The sequence below is a fragment of the Liolophura sinensis genome, chromosome 7, assembly GCF_032854445.1.
Source record: "Liolophura sinensis isolate JHLJ2023 chromosome 7, CUHK_Ljap_v2, whole genome shotgun sequence".
NCBI classification, from domain to species: domain Eukaryota; kingdom Metazoa; phylum Mollusca; class Polyplacophora; order Chitonida; family Chitonidae; genus Liolophura; species Liolophura sinensis.
Genome location: NC_088301.1, coordinates 31,136,969 through 31,153,629, shown reverse-complemented (window position 1 = coordinate 31,153,629; position 16,661 = coordinate 31,136,969). Strand labels below are relative to the sequence as shown.

General features: G+C 38.9%; 1 protein-coding gene across 6 annotated transcripts in view; it reads left to right on the top strand.

Annotated features, from left to right (window-relative positions):
• LOC135470011 (multiple PDZ domain protein-like) overlaps window positions 1-16,661 on the top strand; it is a 120,644-nt gene that overhangs the window by 87,726 nt on the left and 16,257 nt on the right. For all 6 annotated transcript variants that reach the window (XM_064748698.1, XM_064748695.1, XM_064748694.1 and 3 more), the window contains 6 exons: window positions 724-1,112; window positions 3,374-3,501; window positions 4,020-4,130; window positions 4,645-4,761; window positions 6,888-6,966; window positions 16,204-16,400. In XM_064748698.1, the coding sequence (XP_064604768.1) occupies window positions 724-1,112; window positions 3,374-3,501; window positions 4,020-4,130; window positions 4,645-4,761; window positions 6,888-6,966; window positions 16,204-16,400 (1,021 nt within the window). The remainder of the gene's footprint in view (window positions 1-723; window positions 1,113-3,373; window positions 3,502-4,019; window positions 4,131-4,644; window positions 4,762-6,887; window positions 6,967-16,203; window positions 16,401-16,661) is intronic.

The following is a 16,661-nucleotide window of genomic DNA, read 5'->3' as shown; positions in this document are numbered from 1 at the left end:
TTTATTTGCGCGCAAAACAATATGTTTATGCATCATACTGGGTCCACATTTGTACTATAAAATATCTACATTTTATTTTGAATATTTCTATTCCCCTGTTGACTTAAAACTAAAATGCTGTGACACTGTAGTGCATTATAGCTCCAGTCAGCAACAATCATATGCACTTTTGTAAGCGTGTAACCTCTGACTGGCCTAGGCCTAAAATTTACATTCTTCTAGTTACAGCTCACATCATCTTCCAAAATGGCCTAAACACCTGCATTGACATTTAAAGGAAGATGTGTTACTAGTTAAACTGTTGATATTTGAGAAGCTTGCATTTTGCTTTAGGCAGTAATCTTTAATTAAAGTTCGAATGAAGCGAATGAAATGAAAGAATCTGCACATACTACTAACTCCAATTATTAGCAAATGCCTGTGTTTTGGTTTTATAGATCCTAAAGCATGCTGAAACCCATTGCAACTCTACATTACAGCATGCCTGACTGCTGTCTTTTGGAATTTTTTCACAATGACCTTATGTTGTCAAGTCCTTCACAGGTGCACTCCAAACCTTTTAAAGATTGTTTGAAACAAATGAAAATGCACATTGTAAGGTTTACATAAGTAAATATACATGTAAATATTTCCTGGGTGAATTTTCATTGCTCAAATGTTTGTGTACAAAGCAAAGGTAATATTCTTGGCATTACATTAAGTTAAGCTTGTTGTTTCTTGCAGTTCACCGCTTTCCACATCACAAAAAAAAGAACCCCCTGTTTCTTCCCCCAGCAAGACTGGATTTCAGACAAGCAGCCATGTGGAGAATTCCTTGGTATCGCCGCTTACCAGTGAGATCCAAGTTAATGTCAACCAGACTATTGTGTCAGGCTCTTCCTCGCCAAGTTCACCTCTGCCACCTCCACCACCTGCCAATTCGCCACCACCAGTCGTCAGCTCACCGCCTCCTCCACCTGTGAGCTCACCTCCACCACCTGCTGCAACTTCACCTCGTCAAAAATCCCTGGCTGCTGATGGCTCACCAGCAATAAGTGAGCAGACCTGGGGACCTGCCAGAGTCATTCAACTAGAGAGGGACCCTGGCAAAAGTTTAGGAATAAGTATTGTAGGTAGGTATAAACCCACTGTCTTCTTTGGTGTGTAGGCGAATTTTGTCAGCAAAGTTGTCACTGGCCTGCCATTTATGTGGCAGTGTATGTTAGTTACTCTACTTCCTTAACCTTTTCACAAATGAAAGAGCAACTTTCAGTACAATATATACAAATTCTTTAATAAAATTTACGAGATAAAACTACGTTTGATAAAATTATCCTCTGAATCTCACATACTGCACAAAATAATGCCTTCAGAAAATGCTGGAATAAACACCTTGCAAACATGTGAAATGGTTGATGAAATACGGTATTGCCATATAGTGTATAATAGTCACCTCTATCCAGAACCTTGACCACTGCTATATAAAATACTTACTGCAAACGTATTCATTTGATTTTCTTTATTTTCTTTGGAAAATAAACCACTAAGCCCATCTGGGTTTTCTTTATCTTTGTTCTTCTTGTACGTCAACAGTTTTGAACATGTTGTCGTTTATCTCGTCCCTCGACAGCATGTTGAAGGGCGTGTCCGAATACAAAGATGTTAAAAAATGCTTGTTTTAGAAATATCTTACTTTTATACATACATGTATATCTATATTAACACTTATATTTGACTGACTGTATTTCACCTGAAGATTTGCATCTTTTAAATGACATCTTTTGCTTGATTCTGATTGATTCACCAAGTTTATAAGCTGCTTAATATTTTTATGAAGTTTGCTTAGTTTCTTATGGGAAAAAGTAGTGTTGGCATAAAATCTTCAAGTATCCTAGCTTTTAAAGGCCTTCTTATGCATCTGAATGGGCATTATTGCATATCAAACGATGGTGAAATATACGGAAGTGTTTGCTTTTGCTTTACACCAATATGTAAAGCGTTTCACTCCTACATTGACATACTAGTGGCTAGGGTGCATCTGTCTGTCCTTAGGAAGCCCTGGTATCCAGACCAAGTAATAGCTGCTGGGCGGCAGCATATTCAGAGACTGTTTGGTGTCCTGGCAACAGGTGCTATTTCATGGGATCTTCAGCATGATATTTTAGTGACTTAGCATCTGGAATGGAATGACACTTTTGATGATTCTGCTAAACAATGCTAAAAGTGAATCAAAAGTGTTGTATTTATATGACAAGTTACAATTTGCAAAAGTTATGGCCCTTGATGTCTTACTGTATTTCATCTAAAGTTTATCCTGTAAAAATGGACTTTCAGAAACATGTAAAGACCTTAAATGATACTCTGGTGCCAACACTCCAGTTTTTGTTAAAGATATTAGTGCAACTTTACACATAAAAAAAAACCCAAACATCCAAAGTGGCCTTATAAGATGGACAATTCAATCAGACTCAAGCATAATACGTCAACTGAAACATATTAAAGTTTAGGTGAAATTCAGCATATGGCTTGTTTGCCACAGTCAGTCAGCACCTGAATGAATTCACCTCTTCTTCTGCTATGTGCTTTAAAGGTGGAGAAAACATAAAAATGACAAAGTTCAGATGAAAGATTGTGAAAAGTTATTCCTAAATGTGGTGTTCACTTTTTTCCGATTTTTCCTCAAGGAGGAAAAGACACTTCAAAATAATTTTGTATGGTGGGTATTTGGGACCACCTTTTGATATTAATAGTCTTTGTTTAATAATGTCATAAATAAGGACACAGGTTTAACACAGGTTTAATAAATATTTTGGCTCTAGAATTTGTTCTTTTCAGCTATCAAATGTATTAAACCTCAATTTGGATCATATTCATATGTTCATAAATATTATCATAATTTAAGTTAAATACATATGTTTCGATATAAACAACAAATTTACATTCAGATAAATTTATTAGACAAGCATCACATTCTTATTTAGAACATTATTATACAACAACAATAAATACCAAAAGTTGGTCCCAAGTACCCCCTATACAAAAATATTTTCAAATACCCTTTTCTCTTGAAAAAAAAAAATCCCCCAAAATATTAAAGATCATATTTGCAAATAAGTTTTGACGCTCTTTCATCTGATTTTGGCATTATTTTTATGTTTTCTTCTCCTTTAAGTCAGGATATCTGTCAGGTTTCTGGTAAATGGTTGTCTTTTTCCTTCCTATCTTCATACAAGTGCAAAAAAATCACCAATCAAATAAATACTCAAGTTGACCTAAAATTTGGTCTACAAAATTGGATTTTTAGAGACAAATAAATGTTTTGATAGATGACCAAATCACCGTGAACAAGTTATCTTCCAAATTTTTATTGAGATACTTTTCTTTTCTAATTCAGGTGGTCGAGTAGATTTATTTCAGGCTGCCCAGGAGAATACAATTTCTGGCATCTTCATTAAACATGTGCTGGAGGACAGTCCTGCAGGGAAAAACGGAACATTAAAGACTGGGGACCGTATACTAGAGGTAAGATATCATGTGATATACTTAACATGATTAATGCATTATATGTGTCTTGTATTTTTTTGATGCTACAGATATGTTGAAGACTCAGGTGTGTATTGTTAATATGGATTTATTCAGTCATTAACTATTTAAAGACTTGTATGGTTTAGGAAGACAAAGTCAGAATGTACATATATGTACTTGAATTAACTCCCTTGTTCTTATTTTGGTGGTCTCCACGGGTCTTTCGAAACTGTTGTGTTTACTGGCATGAAAGTCCATTAAGAATATGCTTTGCTTTCAGACTGACAAAAAAGCTGCAGTGGTAATGGAGAGTCATAACTTTAATATCATCATTTAATTATGTATAATTTTTTCTAGAAGTTTACAGAATGTAACTTAATTTATTTACAGTTTTCTTATGCAGAATTATTAAGATACAGTATCTTTCTATACTCGGTTCATTTATGGGGTAATAATTTGGACCACAAATGGTTCTTTCATATTTTTATAAACAATGTTATCTTCTTATTACTCAGGTGGATGGAGTAGACCTTCGAAACGCCACCCATGACCAAGCTGTAGAAGTAATACGCAGAGCAACGAATCCTGTGAAATTTGTTGTTCAAAATCTGGTTGATTCAAGCTGTGTGAGTAAACAAACTTTAAAAGAATTTCATTAGCTTCATGGGAGTATTCACAAATGAGTTCTTTCATACCCATTTAGAAATGAGGCTGGACAATAAAACAAGAACAACTGCAGCTGTTACAGGTAACAACATCTTAGTTTATTAACATTTCGATACAGGTGCTTGCCAAGTTTTCAGGTGATTGATTATTATTATTGGTTTACATAATAACTAGAGGAAAGGTATTGGCATGCAGGTAGAGAAGTGATCAGGTGTTAAACAAAAACATCAAAGGTGTTAACGATAAAGAATAGGTGACCACATCCCCTACCTGTTTGTCAGTGTCTTATTTTGAGGACTCACACCTTTATCTTGTTACTATCCAAAGCAAATTTTTGTTGATGTAAACTTAGTTTTTATGCATAATGATAGAATCAAAGCAAACAAGTAGTTTAAAAAGACTGTTATACATGTACCTGAGAAATCAGTTCTTCTTGACCAAGTGTGTAATTTGAAACTTATTGTCTCTTTCTAGCCTAGAGATCTGCAGGAGGCAGATTCCAAGTCAGTCCAGTCTTATGACGAAGGCTTATCTGTGGCTGGCCACAAGAAGACAACTGGCGATGGGACAGAAGCCAGAATTTCTATGCAGGTGGGTGTGTGCGTTTTTGAAGCTGAAATACCTAGGACAAGTAGGCTGCTAAATTTGAATGCTGTCTGTTTTGTATCATTTACAGACAATGAATGGATGCTCACCAGTAAGGTCGCTAGCTGTGAGCTCAAGCCCAGCTCATGCTGGCTTCCTCTCCGGACGTACGGTACCTTCTCAATAATTACAAACACTTGCTAATTGAGATACACTGGAAGTAAGTGGGTAGATCAGAGAAGTCACCCGTGAAGGGCTCACACTGGGTGATATTGACATCTAGCCCACCTAGAGTATAAGTCTACCCTGGTGTTAAGGCCAATCTTTCCTGACAGCTTGTCCATGGCAACTCACAATGTCATTTTTCAGTATACATGCTCGTATAATAAAAAAAAATAAAAGACAAAAAATATTGATACCGGAACATCAACATATTGAAAATATCTCTTTGCCATTTCCCTACCCAAAACTCACATCACAGCTTTTTCGGGGCTGTGTTTTACAAACTATGCTATCAGATATTTAAAGTCGATGGTATTATTTTTACAGGGGAACATTGAACTCTCCACACAATTAGGTTTTATATCCTCAGGATTGTGTTGAATCTTCTGATCTTCCTCCCCATTGGTGTTTGAGGCCCATGTAAGAATGGAACATGGATGATTGCCATTTGATCATTGAATTAACACAGTGTGGATAAAACACCTGTAGCACGCACCTCTGACTTGTATGTTGACTTCCCACTTATTACTGACCACACGCCTACTTTGACGGGAACATGACATAAATCTGACAGATAAGGGTGGGGAGGAGTGATGGCTACGCCCTTCTTAGATTGATTTAAAAAGATAGTTTGTAACATGTTACCACAGATATTTCAAGGAAGAATTAGTAATGTACGTACATTCATGTATATATGTCTTTATATTAGCTAAACCAGGCTTTATACTTGTATTATGTACCAGATGACCTTGAGAGAACATTGATCATGTATGTAATGTAAGGATTGTGGAGCTAACCCACACCACATGTTGTTGTGATAGAAATGGCCTCAAAAGTGAAAGAGCTGTGACCAAAGGCAGTTATTCACTAGCCATTTCATATATTCATCGAAGGGTCTGAATGTTGATTGTGTCAAATGCAGGACCTGTAGGCCTATGACAGTGCGGGCCAAAATACAGGCGGAGGCAGGGTTTCATCTTTAAAAGTACCAGTAATGGTTCAGTTTGCTAGGACAGTGCCGGTAATTACAAATGTGTGCTTAGTTCATTAACATGGATGCGGTCGCTGTGAGTTCAAGTCCAGCTAATGCTGCCTTCCTCTCCGCCCATAAGTGGGAAGGTCTGCCAGCAACCTGCGGATGGTCGTGGGTTTCCCCGTTTTCCTCCCACCATAATGCTGGCTGCTGTCGTATAAGTGAAATATTCTTGAGTACAGCTTAAAACACCAATCAAATAAATAAATAAACAAATCATTAACATGGACGCGACATGTTTTTTGGGGGGGTTTTTTTGTTGTTTTTTCCATCCCTTCTTCTTACAACCGTTCAGTGTACCAAAGTGAATGATGAAAAAAAAAACGGCAGTGTGTTTCTCTACCCCTCTTGCTGAGCTGGTGAGGCGTGTGGACAGGTTCTCACTGATCGAATACCAGTAATCCCCTAATCCTCACAGAGAGTTTACTACTTCAGACAACAGCCTTCACAAGGCATCATTGTATACAGTTTCTGAAAATGTGTCTGTAATTATTGAGAAGGTACGGTACGTGGGAAAGTGTTCCAGCAACATGTGTATGGTCATGCATTTCCCCCAGGCTTTGCCTGGTTTCCTCCCACCGTAATGATGGCCGGCATTGCAGAAGTGAAATATTCTTGAGCATGGTGTAATATACCAGTCAAAAAATATCAAAGAACTGAAGGTAGCCCCACTAGTCATTTGTATTTAGATGTCAGTGTGCTCCACATGTACGTGGAATTGTCAAACCTTTGAACAAACAAAACCTAAAGTATTAAAAAAAGGCATTTATTAATACTATTTACAGTTTTGATTTCAGGCCATTGATGTTTGTATAGTAAGCTGGATCTATCTAGGTAAATTTCATACATGTTCGTGTTCATTTTTTCTGCATTGCAGGAGAATGCTTCCTTTACATTTTCTGAAGTAAATAACGAGGCAAAGACAGAAGTAAACAACGAAGGGGAAGATTCTTATGGTAAGTAACCTTAAATCTGCATGTATTTAATCACATTGTGTTCCTTTACCAATTATTCTTAATCATAATTCAGGGGGCCTCTGTGGCCAAGCGCAGCACAATGACCCAGGAGCCTCCACCTATGTGGTCTTTGTGAGTTTAAGTCCAGCTCATGCTGGCTTCTTCTCCGGCCATGCGTGGGAAGGTCTGCCAACAGCCTGAGGATTATCCTGTCTTTTCCACTGGGCTCTGCCTGGTTTCCTCCCACCATGACGCTGGCCGCCGTTCTACAAGTGAAGTTTCCATGGACATATTTAAAAGGGGTGTGAAATTTATGTTCAAGACTAATACCAGATTGTACGTATGGCCTAAAGGCTGTTGAAAGTCAACTCAGTGTACAAGTGACATATTATTTGACAAAGACAAGAGTGACAGTCTTCTCTGATTATATTCATTTGGCATGAGCCTGTTGTTTGCTTAACATTCATGTAAGCAGCAGTGTACATGATTTGAGCTGATTTGATTTTGCAAATGAAAGGTTGAGAAAACCCTCACTGTACAGTTGAATGTAGAAGAAAACATTTTTCAACAATTAACTCCATGTAAAGTGATTCTTATTTAGCTAAAACTCATTGTCCAGAGTTTTCCTGTGGGTCATTTATTGATGGGACAGCCTAACATTGAACTTGTACGCACAACGAAATGCACGCTTGTTGACCCTCAGTTTTTATTGAGAAACCTAGTCTCTGTAAAGTCAGATGGAGGAGCTGTAAGATTTGCGTCTAATCTGCCAAGGTGTAGGACAGCTAATTTTAGGTCATCAGAACTGTCGGTGTTAGGCCTGCTCGTGGTCTGCTGCTCAAAGAATGCTTGATGGTTTCTCAAAGCAACACTAGGCTCGCAACAGTTAATAAAAATATTGCACCCGCTGATAGCCTTTGCAGCTGAGTAAGTCTGAACATACAATGAAAACGTGCAGATGTGGTCGACAGACCCCCAGTGATGAGGCAGACATAATGCACTTTACAGCAGCATGTTACAGGAAGTGAGTGAGGTACAAAGTCACGCCTGTTACCCACCTGCATGAACTCTTGTGCTGTTGTTGTTTTCTGTATGCGTGTGTGTGTGTGTCTTTCTGTCCTGATAGGTCTTAGAAATTACACATGCATGACATATTAAAGATGACATGTTTGAGTAATTGATGCACTAAGGGGAAGAAATTAGTTTGTTGTAAATACACTAGGTTATCTTTAAAGGATACATGAATCACTTGGATCTTACAGTCTTAATATCAATAGGCCTACTGGCCCTGATAGCACAGTTGGTAGAGCATCTGCTTCAGGGGCAGTAGATCCAGGGTCAATCCTGAGTCGGGTCACACCTGTGACCTTAAAAAAGAGGAATTTGTAACTTCCTGGCTTGGCGTTCAGCATTAAGGGGATATTGCAATGACTGGTTGACCCGTATCAGTACAGTGGCTCTGGCGGGGCGGCTTACTTGCGTGCGGTAAGCCGTCTCTGTGAAGAGGCACTAGATAAAGAGCAGTGAAAACCCGTGTTGTAACAAGGATGCACATTACATGCACTCTAAGGACTCCTTTGACACCATATGACTGAAAAATTGTTAAGTACAGCGTTAAACCCCAAGCACTCGCTCATTCCATAGGCCTATAAGCCTAACATATTAAAATAAAAGAAATCTTTTCATCTGTCTTATTGGGGGGGGGGGGGGGGGGTAAAATTGCTTTAAATCACAATTTACCTAAGGCCCCAGCTATGGTCCAGAAATTTAGTAGCCAGCTGCTGTGGTGATAATTTTTTTAGCTGTCTCAACAATTTTGTTGGTTGGAGAGCCTGAATTGTGGCAGTAAGCTATTCTCGCGTTGCATGTATCTTCATTGAGGACATCATTTATGAATATTCCTGACCACGAATGGAATATAAGCATAAAACTGAGGGGATATTAAGGAATATGCCTAAAATAGGAATTTTTTATTCTATGTATTGGTAAATGTTTCACTTTCTTTTAAACCATACCCTTCATTTGAAATAACACTTTTGCAAGAATCCTGTAGGCTATTAAGACACATTTGAGAAATGCGTGTAACCCCAAACCATAATATATAATCACCTGATTTGTTTGACAGGCTCCTTGCAGTTGCCTTTTGTCTCTGTCATGCTTTATCTTTTCCTATGTGTCAGGTGACAGTGGTACATGGGCAGGTCTGCCAGAAACTTGGGTTTCCCATGGGTTCTGCCTAGTTACCCCACACCATAGTGCTGGCCACTGTCATATAAGTGACATATTCTTGAGTACGGTGTAAAACACCAATCAAGTAAATAAATAAATAGCAGGTGATGAGACGTATACGTGTTGTAGTTCTATGGACTGGCATCTTTTGCAGAGCTTTGTTATCCAGTTGATTGTCAGCAGAATGACAGCATAATCAGATTGCTTTCATTTAATCCAAAGTTTTCCCTATACAGTATATACTGAATGTATAACAAAAAGTATTGAAAGTTGATGTTATTAACATTTGTTGGAAATCTTATATTGCTTGTATGACTGAGCCATACAGGGTTTGTACATGGCCAGGACCCAGTTTCACAAAGCGGAGTATGACATTTTTTTATCGTACTTTTGTCATGCAATATTTTGCACGTCATTTACCATACCATTGTTGTATATGTGCGATTATCGCACGTCTTTGAAACTGGTCTTTAAACTGGTGTCTGAAAGATCTTGAAAAGTTAAGCAGGGCTTTGAACAGTAAAGAATTGTGACAATGCAGTTTCGCAAATATTGTTCTTGTACACTTCATCAGGAGTTATGCTAATACTGTATCTATGGCATGTTCTCTTGCGTCTCCTCGGAAAAAAAAAAATGAACAGAAAAATAATGCTGTTTCCATGGACATGCGATTGGGGTGGGCGATGACCCGATTGATGCTTCTGAGACTGGGAATTATATAACTGTGCCCAGGTATTTCCCACACACCGCAAAATTGTCAAATGCATGTCTTCATGCAGCGTGAGTGGAAAATGTCCCATTGTTAATGCATATGATGGGGATTTATTGCTAGGGTGGGTTGTCGGAGTGGTAGAATCATATAGTCAAGGGCTGCTGTCAATGCACAGGCGTGGAAATGCCATAGGGAATGCATTATAGAATCACATGAGCCAAATTAATACAGCAGTATTAATTAATATAGAAATAGAGCTTATGAATAAATACAACTGTAACCAAAGTTTCTACCTCAGACAAAATGTATCGCCAAGGCAGTCTTAGTTATTTCCTGTTTGTATTTGAAAAAAGAGTTACATTTATATGTAGGCCTGGAAAAGTCCTATAATATTCTGTTAAGTAGGCTTGAAAAAGCCATTCAAAAGTCTGTAGGTTTTGGGTAGGGAAAAGAATATTAACCTTGGCCTTATGATGACCACTGTTCAGAATTGCAGGGTAGGAATGTCCTTCCACAAGTGCACAAGGTGTGTGTTGTGGAACTCAGGATTATTGCCATGGTTTCTATGGCAACATACTTGGAGCAGTCGTCATTTGCTATTTTTACTCCACATTCCTTGTGAATGCAGTGAAGACATCTTGATTCTTGCCTTTTTTTAAACGAAATATATTCTGTCTTCACTGATATTCCTACAAAAACTTATAAAATTACTACATGTTACCCTAATTCTTCAATTTTTCAACGGCCACTGCAACCAATCATTTTGTAACAAGATGGACTATGAGAGGACTATGGGAGTGTAGAGAACTAAATTCCACAGTGTTTTGAAGATTGCGTGTTTAGTGACAAGAAAAAATCATTTTGACATCAATTTGTTTACATAAATTCCACTGGAAAAAAGTGCTTTACAGGTCAGAAATGTTGAAAATTTGATATACAGTATACACATTCTTGTATTGTCAGAACTGAGATTTTAATAAACACAGTAGCTTTTCGGTATTGAAGGATGTATTTTCATGTGATCAGTGATGGAAATTTCTGACACATTTGTGACACAAGTTTATGGTCAGGAATTATTAGCTTACATCATGTGTTTGGACAAAAATAAGCGGAGTACCTCTTGCATTGAGGATAGGCTTGTATATATGTGTACATGTAATATCTTCATTTGCTTGGCAAGGATGTTAAAATGTGATAAAACATGCATGTGCAGTCATTACTATTCAGCTACCAGTAGCATGTTTTTGTTCACAATGTTATTTACTTTTAAACATGATATCCTCAAGGAATTTGGCAAAGTGGTTGGACATCCATTCTGTTGTTCTGTATTCATTATTCGCTGGCTGAACAGGGGTCTCTGTTGTGAGCGAGCGACGCACAACTGGGTGCATTCTGATTACCTTTGACCTCAGGTGTCAAACTTGCTAAAGTCTCGAGAGCGCATGCGTGAGGACCTGCCACAAGGCAGACAGGCTAATGCCCTGTTAAAACAAAGCCGGAAACAAAGCTGGAGTCCTGTGTCGGTATTATACATTGAACACTTTGAAGAGCTCCGAGTTGTTCCACCTTCCATGTATGCTTCCATGTTTAGACAGAATAGTAGTCACATAGACCTGAGGGTGGGAAAAGTCTTCAACCTTTTAGCATATATAGCTTTCTAAAAGTTTTCAAGAGTTATGAATTCAGTCAATACAATGATCACTAAACAAGGGTAACTCTTAAATTACTTGCTACTGATTCTGCTAGGGTGTTTTAACGTTTTCTGTTGTAGATATAGCCAAAGCTGCCAGAAACGATTGTGATTTACCTTCAACCTTTTTGCATGTGTGCATGACATTATTCTGTGTTGACTGATAAAGTTATACTTTTTGTCAAGTCGTGAAGCAGGTCAATCCAATCAATGTAATTTAGTCTCCAAAATCAAATTGAAAATGTGCATAGCTTGAAAGTTGTTCTTTCATATGCGAAAAGGTTGAGGAATTGGGACAGCATTGCATATAGAATCCTGCAATTTTTCTTACAAAAGCAAGCTTGCTTTTCTCATTTTCTTGAATTCATTTTTTGGGATTCATGTGAATGATCTGCAGTACTACAAGTGGAATGCTCCAACAAGCTTTGTAATAGTATACATGAGCAATACACAGCACTGCTGAATTGAACGCATGTTCTGCGCTAAAATTGGGCATGCAAGACAATTTTTTCTAATTTCGTGGATTTTATACTATTAAAAAAATCCCTTTTTACATGCAAATAGCATGAGCAGTGGCATAGGTGTATATTCATCAATCCAATTCCGGACAGGCTCATTCATTGGTAATGAGATATTCTATAACCCTCAAAAAGTCATTAATCACACCTTGTTGCTGTGCTAATTAGGAGCTTAATGGGCTCTGTATGCAGGTATGTAATATGTGCCTCATGCTCCTACTTCATGTAGGAAATCATTATAGAGCCAGGCAGGATTAATAGTGTAGAATCTCCAGTCCAATAATCTGATGCTACATCTGAACTGATCCATCCTTGGTTGCTCAGTTCTATTGTGTTTGGCACGAGAAATTCGTCTGTAAGGATACACAATTAAAACCTTTTCAGGATATAACATCTACACCTATGAAAGCAGCGCTCAGGAGTTGATGATTCTTTCATAATTAGCACTGGTAAACGCTTTTTGGATATGTTATACCAAGATGCATAATTGGAACCTTTTCTGACGCGGCGAACCAATTTGCTTTTGAGACAGCACATCACAAAAGCATGTGCGACAGCAAACAAGTGGCTGTGATATGTGCAGTGGTGAAGTACGTCGCCTGTGCTCACCAGCGCTGACATTCAGCCTGCATGTCGCTCCTCTTGGTGCTTGCACCCATGTGTGTGCAGTAATAGATTTGCCAATGGGTGTTTAGTACAGCTGACAATCAATAGCAGGCTAGCCAGGGCCTCACACGTACCATTGCATAGGCAGTGATCTGCGGCTACCTTCCGTAATGTCATCTGTCAGGGCATTCCTATAATACCAGGCTAGATCCTCGGCATTCATCAGGCTGGGGTTAGCATGTAGGTGGAAGCATGTCGCTCTGGGAGGTTTCAACAGGTGTGGAAATGGCCAGCATATGGAGGATGAGCTGAGGAGACGGGTCACCCAGGCTACTGCTGATTCCAGTCAGCCATGTTTCTTCATCGGTATAGTGTTGGTTGGGTGTTGCCTGGCAAATGTTAAAGATGTAGCTGGTTTGTGTGTTACGCTGTCCCTGCAGCTACACGTACACCGAGCGTCACCAGCCCGTGTGTTCATTATGGATGTATTATAAACAGGCCTGGACTGCTCAGACATGGTGATGCGCTGGATGCGGCGTTTGTATCCCTACTATTTGTCACCTTTCACCGCCCCATGGCTAGGATAGGTCTCTTCAGCAGGGAAGACTGTCTACCTATATGTCTAACGAGATGCTGTGTAAGATCTTCACACCAATCTGGAATTAATGTACCAGCATTGGGATAAGGCTCATGTTGAACTGACGGAACATTATTGAAAGCCTCTTGAGAAAGGCTGTCTGAGGAAGGTGTATATGTTCACCTTCTGTCGATTATGTTGCTAATATCAGCTCATCTATATATCAGCTTATTGTGTTAATATCGGCTCATCAGTCTTACAGCCATAAACAGTGTGAGAACCTGAACACCCAACCCTTGATGTACAGTACATGTGGCTGAATGCTAGATGGTACAGCATGAAACTTTATGTTATGGACACAATCTGGAGATGTTTGCTTTGGCAGATACCTATTGCCTGAAAATCAATGGAGAGAAGATGATCTGTTCATCGGCAATCAGTGTGAATATTGATAAACATCTGTGAATCTGTGCTGTTTGTAGTCAGATGGCTAGTTGAGCCAGCTCTCCCCAAATAACTGTGCATATAGTAAGTCATTAACTGTCTGCTCAGTGGCACACCTTGCTCAGACTATGTGGAAACACTGAAGAATGTGGTAATGAAGGTACATGCACATGTTACCATGACACTGCAAGCAGAACACAGTTGGCAAGGTAGGTCAGTCTTTTTCCCGGCTCTGTAGGCCTATATACATGTACACATTAGCTGGCATGTATTGTTGTGAAGGCCTTCAACAGCCTAGATTTTCAAAGTGTAGACCATAAGCTTATGGCCAGTTCAGTGTTATTTGCCTATTAGACTATTACCTGATGACCAGGTCAGTGTAGATCATTTCTTTATGACCAGGTCAGTGTAGACCATTACATAATGACCAGGTCAGTGTAGACCATTACCTAATGACCAGGTCAGTGTAGACCATTACCCAATGACCAGGTCAGTGTAGACCATTACCTTATTACCAGGTCAGTGTAGACCATTACCTAATGACCAGGTCAGTGTAGACCATTACCTAATGACCAGGTCAGTGTAGACTATTACTTAATGATCAGGTCAGTGTAGACCATTACCTAATGACCAGGTCAGTGTAGACCATTACCTTATGACCAATTCAGTGTAGATCATTTCTTTATGAAAAGCTCAGTGTAGACCATTACCTAATGACCAGGTCAGTGTAGACTATTACTTAATGATCAGGTCAGTGTAGAACATCACCTTATGACCAGTTCAGTTTTATGACCCAGGGGATTATTGAATGCATTCCACGCAGATTCCAGATGTGGTATTTTTTGACATTGTAGAAATTCTAGTCTATATCTGCATTTTATTCTCCATATAAAATCATAAAACATAACATGGGAATAAACATAACTGGGTCTTTTAGATGATACATACTCTATTTATGGGTAGTCTGTTTTTTTTTAAGTATTTAATTGAACTTCAAATGAGTGATTTCTAAAGTCTCATGGGAGAGGTTTGTTTTGTACAAGTGGTGTGGAGGCTATGTTTTTGGTCTACATTATATATTTGTGATACAGCTACGAGTTGGCACATGCAAATATACATGGTCTAATAGTTTTGAAAATCCTTTACAACAGCATCACTGCTCAAGTTGATGGATATCTTCCTCTCCTGCTGTGTGAGACCCGCGGGAGAGGAGGCTCTGGGACCATCTAGCTGAGACCCCTACCGCCCTTGATGATGTAGAGGCTCTCGCAATATTTCTGTACTCACCTTACTAGTCCGCAGATCAGTTGCAGATGTACATGTGGTGCACATGCACATATTAGAAATAGAACATGATTCCAGTTATATACCTTGTGCTGTGACCCGAGAGAGATTAAAGAAAAAAATAAAGAAAGAAAAGTGACAAAACGATGTACCAGTATGTAAAATTTGAAATGTTTAAAATTCAACCCAATATTTATTGAATTTGTATGAATGGGCACTGTAGTCTGTATACACCAGGTATGTAATTGAAATTATTCCTTGTGTAGAATTGTCTTGTTACTCTGACATTTTTTTTGATATGGACTTACATTAAGTCTATCACAAATGGTCAAGTTTTGCAAGGACAACGCCATCATATTTTTGATATTTTGAATCAGTTTGAGTAGGTGGTCTGCTTTGCCTCTGACAGTCTGCCAGATTGTAATGAACACCCTTAATTACTGGTTTACTTGCTGATTACTTGCAGGGAATATCTGCTTATTATGGTGGAGATGACATGACTGAAGTTTTGGCCTGTGAATGTCTTTTGTGGAGCAGTTTTATTCCTGCCCAATGAGTATGCTGTTACAAATGTCAGACCTCATTACCACGTCTGCATCAAAAGTAGTGATCTCAATATGTGTAGAATAGAAAATGTTGATATATGTGGTAAACAATACAGCTAGGGCATGCGGATGGAGTGCCACATTGAAGCCTATTGCCTCACATCTATAATATGGCTAAAACCACTGGTTTAACCCCAGAAGATTTCCATGAACATGTTAAAGGTGAATTGTAAAGTGTTTTAGTCCTCTAGACTGGTACCAGAGGGGAACTATTCATGTTGGTTCAGTCCATCACAAACTAGTTTTCCGAATCCTTTTTCAAAACGTTTAATTAGGTGATGTGTGAACAGTCAACAAATAAGGGTAAGGGTGGTGTCTAAAACCTGTAGAACCAATGCTAAGTTTGACTTAATATGCAAGTATTGTTCTTTTGAAAAACAGAAGCTTCGTTTTGACCCAATATACTCCTGAGTGATGATGGCAAAATAAAATGCTGAAATATTGAGTCAAAATGAAGCTTTCGTCTTTCAGAGTAACACCACGTGTGTGTGTGTATATATATCAGATCAGGCCCAGGGACTAAAGGGTTTTCAAATCAGCAGTGTTGAAATGGTTGTTTTTCCATCTTTCAGAGTCGTTGCAGGAGAAGTATGGAGAGTTGAATGGTGTGTTACATGTGGTGGAGCTGCCGCGCAGTAGTGGAGGCCTAGGCATCAGTCTGGCCGGCAATAAAGACCGCAGCACGATGAGCGTGTTTGTGGCTGGCATCCAGCCCGAGAGCATAGCAGCCAGAGATGGACGGGTCCAAGTCGGTGATGAACTACTCGAGGTAGATATACCTGGGATAAGTCTGCAGCACTTTTAGTCTTCATCAGATTTGTTGGCCTTGAGTTCATAGATTGATTTATTGGCTTCTCCAGAAATTCTGTCCGTTGATTCATTCAGTTTGCTCATGCCATTCGTCCCCATACATACACTGGCCTGATGAAAATCTACATAGACCTTTGCAGTAATTTTAGCCAATCAGGTATTGTATTTTCCTCACATGCTGTAGTCCCATACCAGTTACAAAAATGACAGGACCAAAGAA